This window comes from Eptesicus fuscus, chromosome 4, assembly GCF_027574615.1.
Source record: "Eptesicus fuscus isolate TK198812 chromosome 4, DD_ASM_mEF_20220401, whole genome shotgun sequence".
In the NCBI taxonomy this organism is placed as follows: domain Eukaryota; kingdom Metazoa; phylum Chordata; class Mammalia; order Chiroptera; family Vespertilionidae; genus Eptesicus; species Eptesicus fuscus.
In genome coordinates, this window is record NC_072476.1 from 106,566,630 (window position 1) to 106,578,960 (window position 12,331).

The following is a 12,331-nucleotide window of genomic DNA, read 5'->3' on the forward strand; positions in this document are numbered from 1 at the left end:
CCCAGATGTTACAGAAAAGTGCCTGCTGATACAACTCCTTCTGCACAATGTAAACCATTAACGGGCTAATATAAACGTATCGCACCAAGAAAAATAAATAGCATTAGCATTGCATTAAATCTGATTCAAGATTTTGGATGCCCTGTCAGCAAACACAAGTGTTAAGATTTAAATTGCTCGGATTTGCAGAGTCAGACGAAGACAGAATCTTCCAGTGTCTTCAGGGGAGTGGAGAACGAAGAGAATGGAAATGAGATCAAAGCTTTAGAAAGTGTGTCCTTGCTTGTTCCAGTTGGCTAAGGTAATAATAATTACTATGATTGTTGTTAGATAAAAATATCCTATCTTTTTGTACCACTTTAGCTTTCAAAGCACTAGTCTGCTTTATTTCCTTTGATCCTGGAAATAAGCTGGCGGGGTTTCCTGGGGTAAGTGGGGGATTTTTTTCAAAGCTGAGAAAATGCAAGAATCATTCATAGAAAAAGGAAGAGCCACTGGGTCTTTATCTTTCTACATCACAGGTAGGGGCTCAGGAATTACTCCTATTGACTGATTAATGAGCCAACATGGACCATTTCTTAGCTTTCTAGCTCTGTTGACATTTTCACCAACCCACAGTCACACCTCAGCCTGGGTAATTCTCTCACCACCACCACCACCACCACCACCACCACTCCCTGCAAAACTTGCCCAAGACAATTACTAGGCAGAAATCATCCATCACCCTTGGGGTTACTGGTTCTCAAAAAAAAATCCATTCAAGCAAGACCACACACTTGGCAGCCGCGTTCTCCAAATTAAAACTCAAGGCACGCGGTTGACCAGAGTCCTTCTGATTTGTCAATGAATTTATCTGGAAAATTTTACAACTCAGTACAAATTAAATCACATGCAAGCAATCATACATCGGCATGTATGGAAAAGGATAAAAGTGCATGACTTCCTAAGTGCCTGTGTTTATCACTCACCATGCCTGAAACATAGTCTTTCAGTTAACCTAGTCATTCAGGTTTTTCCCCCTGTTTACAGTAGATTAAACAATCCCTGTTTCATAAATATTGCCTTCAAGCTTCAGGCTTCTACCCCTTTTTAATGCCTTGGTACACGTACTGCCTCATTTAATCTTCCTTTGGACCTTAAATGGTAGGTTCTTTCATTATCCTATTTTTACAGATGAGGAAACTGAGGCATACAAAGCTCATACAGCTTGCTCTCTGTCACCAAGTCACCAATAAAAAAAAGTCGGAACTTGAACCCAAATTTGCGGAATCTCAGAGTCGGTGCTCTCTCCCAAGCCTTCCTGCTCAGCCAGCAGAAACCAGCCATGGGGGCAGGGAGACAGCTGGGGGGGTGGAGTGCGCCTGAGGGAAGCGGGGAGGAGAGGTTGGTTAGGTGCAGCTCGGCATGGCTTTTTGTTCATGCTGCTGCAGGGTTTCCCTCGTTTGTGCAGCCATCTCTCCATGACTGGCACGGGGAAGGCAGGTGGGTAGGAGGAGGGTCTGCTGGGAAGAGAGATCCCTCAGGAGCCTCCAGGAGACCACTGGAGTCCCACATCCAGCCTTCAGAACACCCGCAAAGAGTCTAAGCACGAGGCTGCCTACAGTACTGGTGCATGTTGTTGCTGGCAACCCACCTGGTATGGACGAACCAAGTGGAGACTGTGGGTGGTGTGCAGAGTGCCTGGGGTAGAGGCCCTGAGGAAGGGAGGCAGCGGGAGGAGCCCAAACTCTACTTTGTCAAGTCTCAAGGTGTGGACTTCAACCTACATGCACCAAGTCACCTGAGGATCCTGTCAAAAAGGCAGGTGCCTGGGACGCACTCCAAGAATTCTTACCCGAATGGGAATGACTTGCTTGGGTCAGAGGCCTGAGACCTTCTGAGGTCAGAGACCTGCTCTGAACCAGCTTAGGAAGGTGCGCCCTCTGCTGGCAGCACTTTGATTTGACTTTCACCTGAGTGTCTATCCCTCCCCCCATCACCCCCACTGGGCTTCCCCATCCCATGAGATCAGGGGTTCTTCAAGGTGGCAATGGCTTCCAGCTCATTTCATAAGGCTGGGGCCACACTCTGGGGTCCTTCTTCAAAACAGAGGTCCCCAACCAATGGAATCAAAGATGGGTCTGGGGGTTTCCCCTACAACTGCCCTGTGGGCTCTGTAGTATCTCCTCCTCCTTTTCCCTTTTCCATCCCTAAAACAGCAGGTGCACTTCCGATCCCTGCAGCATGACAGGCCGCGACTGAGACAAGTGGCAGGGGTCCTGGCCAGCTCCAAAGACCTGTTGCAACAAGACATTACGTCATTCATTTAGTCGATTGGGAGAGACGACAGTCCTGCTTGCCGAGTGGGTGAGGCAGGGGAATACAGAATATCACAGGGTAACCCTGTGTGAGCCGAGGCCCTATCTCAGCCTCAGATGCTCGAGTCCCTGTCTTCCAGAAATCTAGTTCTGACTCACCGGACCACATTTGAGCCGTAGTAACCCGTGAACAGATGGACAATCGGTCCCCAAAGAATTCTAAGGCTATGAGAGCGCTGGCTCAGGGTAAGAAACAAAGACAAAAACACCACTCAGTTCTTTCCTGGCCAAGTCACTCTTGCGTGAGAAAGAATTCTGAGAAAGAAGTACTGCCTCATGTTTTACTACATTTACCCCTGACCTTGACTTCTCTGTCCCTTGACCTCTTAGAAAACCAAAGTGGGTAGGGGAGGGAGGAAGAGAGAGGGTGAGAGAGAGAGAGACAGAGAGAGAGAGAGAGAGAGAGAGAGAGAGAGAGAGAGAGAGGACTGGGCTTCTTTATAGGGATTAGATATGATGAAGGGCAGGAGAGCTGATGGCATGAAGCATAAAAGGAAGGTACTTCTGCTGTGGTCCTGAACTGACCGAGTAGCCAGGTGCTGGGATGTACACACAGGAACACATCGGAGATGCGCAGGTTCGGTTCCAGATGACCTCAGTAAAGCGAATATTGCAATAAAGCGAATCACAGAGCATATAAAAGTTATGTTTACACTATACTGTAGTCTGTTAGGTGAGCAGTAGCATTATATCTATCAAAAAGTGCACATATCTGCCCAGCCGGGTGTAGCTCAGCGGTTGAGCGTCGTCCCAGGAACCAAGAGGTCACCAGTTCAATTCCGGGTCAGGGCATATGCCCAGGGTGCAGGCTCGATCCCCAGTGGGGGGTGTGCAGGAGGCAGCCAATCAACGATTCTCTCTCATCATTGATGTTTCTATCTCTCTCTCTCCCTCTCCCTTCCTCTCTGAAATCAATAAAAATATATTTTTTAAAAGTGCACATACCTTAATTTTTAAAAGTTGCTAAAAAATGCTAACCATCATCTGAGTTTCCAGGTAGTTGAAATCTTTTGGCCGGTGGAGGATCTTGCCTTCAGTTTGTAAATAAACACACAATATCTGCGCAGCGCAATAAAACGAGGGGGAGCATGGCTGGTTGGAAAGGGAGAAGGAGGGACATCAGAAGAGACGCGCCCCCTCAGGTCCCGTGCTTTGTGCTTTGGGAAGGGGATACTTTTGTCCAATTTTACGGATAGAGAAATACAACGGGAAGTACAAAGGTAAAGAGTAGAAATCTGCATCTCCCTGATGATGACTGCGGAGCCCCAGGTCCTCCGGGGAAAACCTCACATTCTGAACCCTAACCTGACCTTGTCCCACTGACCCTGGGACGTCAGGCAAACCGGAAAGGAGGAAGGATGGCCGGACCCTCGAGCGGTCCTCCAGCCCAGAGTTCATCAACACCGAGAGGTACCGACCCGCCTTTGGGAGCTGGTGTGGCCGGGTGCGTGCTGGTCCAGCAGGTGCGTCTGGCCTTCCCTCCGCCTCTTCCTGCCCCGCATCGGAAGGCTCACCTGCACTTCTCCGTGAGACTCAACCTAAGGGAGAAGTGCCAGAGACCACTCAAGAGGGCCTGGGACGAGTTCAAGTTCAGCATCTGTTAATCTGCACAGTCCCTTACCCACCCTCAGCCCAGCTGTAAAATAAGGGCTTTGCATGTCCTTCTGGGTCTACGATTCTAATCTGTAATCTGAAAAGGAATGAAGGACATCCAATAAGTGGCATTTCCAAGTCATGGGGGTATGATGGAGTGCTGGCGATCTTCAGAAGCCCCTTTTCTACCTCCAGGCACTCCAGTGGGCTCTCTAGCCCCGCCCAAGCCTCATTCCCCAGGAGTTCAACGAGAGAAAGCAAGGTCACAGCCTGATTCCTGTCGATGAGGTCAGTAGACAGTAGCTCCAGAACTCCCTGCTGGTATCTTTCACACTCTGTTATCTTTGGAGGCCTGGGTGCAATCCCAGGTACAAAGGTTCATCAGCATTCAACAGGCTCCCCCCACAAAGCAGCAGGGGAACCCCCTGCCTGGCTCTGTCTCTTGGAGGGCCCCTCTCCAGCCAAGAGGCAGGCCCTCCATGCCAGGCTGCACACCTCTGCCCAGGAGCTGCTGAGAACTGTTTCTGGTCCCAAACATCAGAGCCTGAATTCCCACACCCCCACGTACTAGTTGTGACCTTGGGGGAGATACTGAATGCCTCCAAGCCACAATTTCATTTTCAGCTAAACAGGGGTAATAATGGCGCCCACCTCCCAGAGCTGTTGGGTTGATCAAATACATCTGAATGTGTCAAGTTCTTAGAACAGTATAGCAAGCACTGATTTGGGTGTAATTATTTAATTTGACTTAACTTGCAAACTGTCATTTCTTGTTTTTCTCGGAAAATGCAGCGGTTCCTTTATTAATGTTCAATTACAGAAGCTGACCTGTCTTGGGGTGTCTCGAGAGAAGGTGCCTATGTTGGACCCAAATTAGACTCATAACTGAAGCTGCTACTTGGTTTTGTGTCACCAGATGTAGGTGGGATGGGGAACTTTCAGGTTGATTCTGAATACAAGGCTTCTCCAGCAAAGCTGGACTTGTCAAAAGTAGATTTCACCGTGTGAGGTGACAGACAGGGCCACCAAATAAAACAGGACTGCGCCACCTACAAGGTGGCTACACTGCCTTCAGAGTACTGCCCACAACCCAATTTCTACTGGGGAAACAAGGCACAAGGACTTCCCATATGGATCCTAGCAGGACGTGCTGGTGTCTGGGGAAGATTATAAATTAGCTGGTTGCTGTTCACATCAGAGCCAAAGGGGGCACATTCAGTTTTTAATCTGGACCAATTTTCCGGATCAAAAACTGGTCTTTCCGAGGGATGTGAATGAGCCCAGGAGGAAATTTTTTCTCCCCTGAATTTTATAAAGTAGCTGTCATTTTAATTGGAGCAGCTTTCCAACCTGAAAGCCAGTGTCTGGATAAAATTATAAAGTAATGAAACATTTGTCTAAGCTGAGCATAGTCCAAACGCTCCTACCTCAAATTTGATGTATTTGCTAGTAAGACGCTAACATGTCTAACAGGTGGAGTTTCCACTACCAAAACCCCATCTACGCTTCAGATAAAAACCAAAGAGGCATCTTCATGGCATGGACGGCAGAATGAGGCGCTGAATGAACCAGGTAGGAAATATTTCTAGGAGAGGAACTCCAAAAAATACGAAAGGAAACATGATGAATCCTAGGAGCAGTTTTATACAGCAGGGTTTTGTAAAGTGCTTTGTTTTAAAAATCTGCTTCAAGGCTTGAAATCCTTCAAAGAACATTGCATACACTGTTGATGGTTAAGAACTACAGATAGAACTATGCATTATTCAAAATTGTGAGTAGATGGTTTTATGAATGTAATCGATCACGATGTGGTTACTTTAAGGAAGAAAGTTAAAAAGTGGCCCTTCTCTGAAACCCTGGTAGATGTATGTATGTGTGCATGTAAGAAAAGAAACTAACATAATATTACCTTGGATGGCTGCTATTATCTTCAGGATGAATTGAACAGTGGAAACAGGGAAATAGAATAGCTCATATTTTAAGTATGCTGCAAATTATGCTAATGTTCTCCATTCCAGGGCAGGTAGCAAGGTGATAACAGATACAGTCTGAAGAGTGAGGGTGTCTCCCCGAGCTGAACAGCGACAAGTCATATTGCCAAATGGAGAGATCCTTGAACCACGAACATATTTAAGCAGCCATATGGGAATCTGCCAAGATTATTTCCTCTGCCCTCTGATGAATTTCCCCTGGTTTGACTCTTAGAAAAACGCTATTTGTGAAGACAAACTGCACTTTCTGCAAAGTTTTGCAGGCTGCATTCAAATAAAGTTATATTGTTTTCCATTGTTCATAAGGCTTAATTAATCCCATAAGACAACCTTGCTTACAAAGTAAACTAAGAAAAAAAAAAACACAGATTTTCCAGCATTCTAAATATAGTGCCAGCAAAGAAAAAGAAAAACCGTTATTCGGCGCAAACAATGGTTAGAACTTCATTGCTTAGAATGTTCGACTTAGAATAATCTCACAACACAGGCCAAAGCAAAGTAAACAAAATACAGGAAGACTTTTTACGGGTGAAACCAAAGGAAATGCAAGTTATTATATTTTGAGTTCTCTCCGATTCCTTCTAATCGTCCACAACCCTGACATTTGGGTTGAAAGCTCAGAGCAAAGGCAGGAGTTCAAAACCAGATGAAATTCTGAGAGAGCATCCTCAGTCAGAGTGGAAGAGAATCCTGACATTAGAGGCCACATCCCTCCCCAGTGCGTGGGCTGCGCAGGGGGGACTCCAGGCAAACCTTCAGACACTTCACAGGAAATGGCTGGGCTCTGGACAATATGAATTCAGTAAGATGTTTGGAGACACAGGAGGAGCTGTCTGCCTCTGCACAGTTGCAATCCTCTGTAATTGAGACAGCATGATCGCTACCCCCGCTCTCAGGTCCCTGGGATCAAATGCAGAGCCTTCCACCTCTACAGTGCCTGCATAATAGATCATTCTTTTAACAAACACACATCCCTGGAACACCCCCACCCCTCACCCCCGCCTCGGGCTGGGGGCGGGGGTTGGGGGGTGCAGCTCAAGTCTTTTCTCAGCCCTGGGCAGCGATGAACCCGGTTAAACTGGCGCCGGCGAGGGGAGAGAGAGAGGCGGCGCGTGGACCGCTTCGCGTCCTCGCCAGGGACCGGGACCAGGACCTGGGCGCTCCGGGCGTGGCGCCCCCCCAGCGCGCAGAGCGTGTTACCTGGTTTTCCGCGAGCTTCCCCGAGCAACACGGGGCCGGGTCGGAGGCTGGAAGCCAGGAGCAAGAGCCGGAACAAGATGCCTGGGATGAAATCCATTTCACCGCGGGCTCCTGCAAAGTTTCTCCAAGTCCCGGGCGCACGGAAAAAGGGCGTCTCCTTGGGGGGGGACGAGGAAGACGCCGGCCCCGCGGACCCCGTGGCGGGGTGGAGGAGGTGAGGGGCTGAGGGAGCTAGACCAGCCACCGCCAGGAGTCCAAGGAGGCAGGACCGCAGCCGGAGGTCGGCGTGCGGGAGTGAAGCCAGTTGCCAGCAGCAGGGCTGGGGGGCGGGGGGGGGGGGGCGCGGCGGGGGGGGGGGGGGCGGCGCGAAGGAGGCCCGCCGGGAGGGACCAGCTGGCTGCGGAGGGAGGGAGGGAGGCTGGACCCGCCCGGGGATGTAATTACAATCGGGTGGAAGTGAGCGGGGCGGGCCCTGAGACAATTGACTGTTCGCCTACCTCTGGGGAGGACGGCCCGCCCACCACCCCCTCTGCTGACCCCCGGCTCAGCCCTTCCCGGCTGGGGACCTAGGTGGGGGGGGGGGGGGGGGGGGGGGACTAGGAAGGGCAACTTCAGCCACTGGAGACGCAGGGCAGGAGGTCAGTGATGGCAAGTCCCGGACCCTCGGCCGCGGTCCTCACCCTGAAATGTGGCTGCACACACACACACCCCCATCCCCCTCCTCCAGCCGCTTCGCTCTCGGCGGCTTCCACCCGCCTGGGGACTTTCCCAACACCTCCCATGGGGGTCTGGTCGGTCCAGCGCCCTAGGGGGGAGGAGAGGGGGAGGAGCGGGTCTGTGGTTTGCAGGTGGGTGCGGGGAAGAGGAGGAGGGGGCGGGGCCGGCCGGTCTGGGCGCTAAGAAGATAAATGGGACTTAAGACGCGCAGATGGAGAGCTGATGCCCCGTCACCCGGACGCCAACTCCGGGTGGAGATTAAGGCCCCGAGTGGGGGAGCGGGGTCCCCTGGCATCGGAGGAAGGCAACTGGAGACCCTTCAGGGGCGGAGATGAAACTCCAGGTTAAGCCCAACGTTGGGGAGAGAGAAGCGAGCTTGGCCCCCTGGAGGGCGGAGAAGACCTGGCTGGGAGCTGGGCGCGAGGTCCTGGTGCCTGACACTGGATCGGAGCTCCTGGGCTGGTTTCCCGGCCCCTGGAGACACCTTCGCCTCCGGATTTGCTGCCCGAGGGCTTAGCAAAATGCGCCCTTGGCCAGGTTTCCCTGCGAGAGGAGAGCCCCTGGCATGTAAGTCGCCTGGCGCACTGGTGCGCTGAGCTCCACGCCAGAAGGGAAAGCAGATACAACAAATAAACCAGGAGGGAACGCAGCTCCCCGGTGCCGGTGCTGGTGTCGGTGCCGGGGAGAGAGGGAAGGCGGGGGAAGTCCCTGCAGAGGAGGACGATGGTCGCTGCCCCAGGACCAGGCGCTGAGGCTGAGGCCCTTCCTTCCACCGCGGTCTGGGAGAACCAGAGGGAACACCTGCTGACCTATATCTATCCCCCCAATGAAGTTTCCCGGGCGAAAGGTCTGTCAAGAGATGGATCTTGTTTGTCAGCCAAGCTGAGCATATATTCCCTGATGGCGGCGTTCTCGGACGTGCAGCTGCCCATAAATAAATGCCAGGCCACTCCAACTTGAGTAGTGGGAAGTCTAGCTGTGACATCAGAGTTTGTCCCTTACACGGACCCGGACTAGAAAAGTCAGGAGGGACTGTGCTTGTCACTTCGTGGCCGTAACAAAGCCCGCCTGGGAGCCTGGCCGGGTGACTGCCCCCAGGGCGCTGCCTCAAAAGCAGGGGTCACAGACCTTAAGGATGACCAACGCCCCTAGAAGTCACCGAGGCCCTGCCTCCGCACCCACAGGGACCTGCGTTCAGCATCCTTGCCGGTCAGGGGCCTGGGCTTGACCTCCAGCCCCGAAGTTGATGGCAGCTCTTCCCATGAGAAGGCATTTTCTTGTATCTGACCTCGGGTGGCACCCACAACCAGGCAGGTGCTACCGAGAAGATACCTCCCAGGCTGGTTCTGCTCCTTCCCACTTCAAACATGATTCTCCCTGATGTGGAGATTGGAAGTAATAATAACCATTAGCACGATGGCCAGCATTTATCTAACAGACCCTCTGAATTGCTCACTAATCCCAATAACAGTCATCCCACACAGGTATCCAGGTATGGTTAGTAGCCTTCTCCCATTTGACAGATGAAGAAACTGAAGCCCTGAAACTTAAAGAACTTGCCCAAAGTCCTGCACTCCCAAGGGACAGACTTGGGGTTGAATCCACGCAGTGTGGCTCCAGAGCCCAGGTTGTGGGACAGGTGCGGGGAGAGCTGACCCAGGGGGGACTGAGAAACAGGGCCTGTGGGGGCTTCGTCCTGGGCCCTGCTTGTCGCAGATCTCGGTAAAATATAGGGCCTGGATAAAACCATCAGCGAATTCCAGACTTTGCTTTCTCTTCACATATGATAAAATAGCACCGTCTAAGCCAAGTCACTTTTGCTCGGAATATGCTCTTTGAGAGACCGTACAAAGTGTCCATTGCGCATTGTGCAGGCCTGAGCTGCAGCCTGGCCCGTGTCCTCCTCCTCTGTCCGCGCCGCCTCCTCAGACTGGGCCCGGGGCCCCCCTTCCATCTTCGGCGGAGGGCCCCTGCGGTGTGGGAGCTGGCCTGCTTCTTCAGAGGCCCCTCTGGTTTCCTCCTCGCGGGATTCCCTCCGATCGCCTGGTTAGATTTCCCTTGTGAGGCCTCCAGAGCTCCGGTCTTCAGGCCATCGAGTAAGAACCTGCTTCTTGAGATCTGCTCGTGCCAAATCTAGGGCACACGTTCCACTGAACTTGTTCCTTTCCTTTGCCAGTCAAACCGCACCCCCCAAGGTTCCCTCTTCCAGTCTGACAACCAGCTTACGGCCCTTGGAAACACGATGAAAGACAAACAGAACAAACAGAATGCTTGCCTTTCACACTCTTCCTGCCTCTGGGGGGAAGAGAGCTAAAGAGGGCAAAGAGGCTTTGAATGTTTCATTTTAAAAAATCTGTTCAGATTCACTGGAGGTCTAAACTCAATTAACAAGGTCACCAGCAGAAGACCGACCTGCCTGCTTTGCTCAATATCATGAAAGAAGACTCTGACCCTTGCCCCCTGGAATGGATTTGGAGGCTGTTAGAAGAAAGTGAAGGCGAACTTACCAATTACAAAATGTTTAGAAAGTCCCTAAACGAGAGAAAAAGACAGCGGCAAAGAAATTAGCGTTAGATTTAATTTAGTTTTTGAATAGGTTATATGTACAGATAAAATTTGAAATGTGCATCAGGCAGCGTGCATAGTGAAAATTAAGTTTCCTTTCACCCCTTCCTCTCCCAGAGGCAATCACTGTTATCAGTTTTTTATGTATCTTTCTGTAGATATTCTAGGAAAAAATGTGCACACATACATTTTACACAAGCAGGAGCATCTCGTACAAGCTTTGGAACCTGAGGATCCTTCCACATAAGCAAATACAGATCTGCCTCCCTCGTCCTAACTGCTGAATAATATCCTATCGTATAATGTACAGCAATTTGTCCATTCTTCTATAGTTTCCATTTCTACTGTTACAGACAACACTGTAGTGAATGATCTTGAATATACAGCAGTGTGCGCATGTTATAATAGACTGTAGGGTGCGTTTCTAGACTAGCCATTGCTCAGCCAAAAGGATACATGCTTTTTCAATTTGATAATTTGGCCAAATCCTCCCAAGGAGAGTGTATGGATTTACACTGCCTCAAGCAATAAATGAGTATGACCATTTCCACAAACTCTCATCAACATAGTGTCTTATCAAACTAGAACTTTATGTTACATACATGTAGATGACATGTTTTAATCAACATAGAACAAGTAAAGAAAAGTGCACAAATAATAAGTGCACTGAACGATGCCTTATAGCAAAGAGCACACTACAACTACCATCACCCCCAGTCATCCCTCCTCATGCTCCCTCCCTAGATGTATATATTTTTGAGGAAGTATCAAGAGAGTTCAAACTTTCCATACACTTTCAATTAAAATACACAAATAAAAATAGATCAGCCAAACATCTAAGCTCTCCCCACCCCTGAAATGAAGCAAGCATTAATTGAGATTTGATCCCATTCTGTAGAAGGCCCTGTGCTGGGAACAGAAAGACAAATAGGAAAGAAAACCCAACAGTGTCTTGTGCACTCAGAAGACTACAATTCTGTGGAAAGAAGACAGCTGCACAACCAACTGCTCCACAAAGCAGACCAAGGAAGCACTAGATAGCGGTGCAAGTATCATGCTGTTGTGTCAAGAGAGGAAGACCGTGTATTACAAGTGACAACCTATGTAATAAAACATTGAAATATAGCCATTAGCCTCACAAATGTATAAATATGCTTATGTACATAATAGGACTCCCCAGGGGCAGAACTGGAGTGACCAGGGTAAATTAGCTGGTATTCCCAAAGCTGTCCTTCCTCTGCATACACTTCTAGCTGCACTGGTTAAAAGTGACTGGGAATGATAGTTAAGTTGGGCAACCTGATGATTCTCCAGCCTTTCGTTTTAATGTAAACCTTTTAATAAATAAGGTGAATAAATCCTAAGTGTATAATTCAATGGGTTTGTCACAAAGGACATAAACCCATGAGACAAGCCTCCAGATCATGAACCAGAACAACGCCGGGCTCTAAAAGCCTCTTCGTTCCTCCCCCGATCGTAACCTACCCCACAACCAAATGGGAACGCATTTTCCTGATTGCTAACATCTGCATTAGTTTTGCCTGCTTTGACCTTTATGTAAATGGAATCCAGTAGTTTACTCCAGTTCTGTAATCATTTATGTCTAGCCTCTTTTACACAATGTTATGTTTCAGATGTTCATTCAAGCTGTGTGGTTATTTCTCGTTGCTGTATACTATTCCATTGTGTACATGTATTTTTGTTTGTTTTCATTCTCCTGCTGATGGGCCTTTGGGTGTTTTCTAGTGTGGAGCTACAACCAAAAATGGTTGTATGGTCATTCTGGTATGTGTCTTTGGGAAGCACAGTAAGCATTTCTGCTGTGATAACTGTGAGCAGAATTACTGGGTTATACGGTAGGCATATGTTTAGATTTGGAAGATATGGTCAAACAGTTTTCCAAAGTAG

At 49.6% G+C, this 12,331-nt stretch overlaps 1 protein-coding gene across 1 annotated transcript in view; it reads right to left on the minus strand.

Annotated features, from left to right (window-relative positions):
* EGFLAM (EGF like, fibronectin type III and laminin G domains) overlaps window positions 1-7,381 on the minus strand; it is a 129,291-nt gene extending 121,910 nt beyond the window's left edge. The window contains exon 1 of the mRNA XM_028131252.2: window positions 7,142-7,381. Coding sequence (XP_027987053.2) covers window positions 7,142-7,238 — 97 coding nt within the window. The 5' untranslated portion in view covers window positions 7,239-7,381. The remainder of the gene's footprint in view (window positions 1-7,141) is intronic.
* Window positions 7,382-12,331: the final 4,950 nt, after the last annotated feature.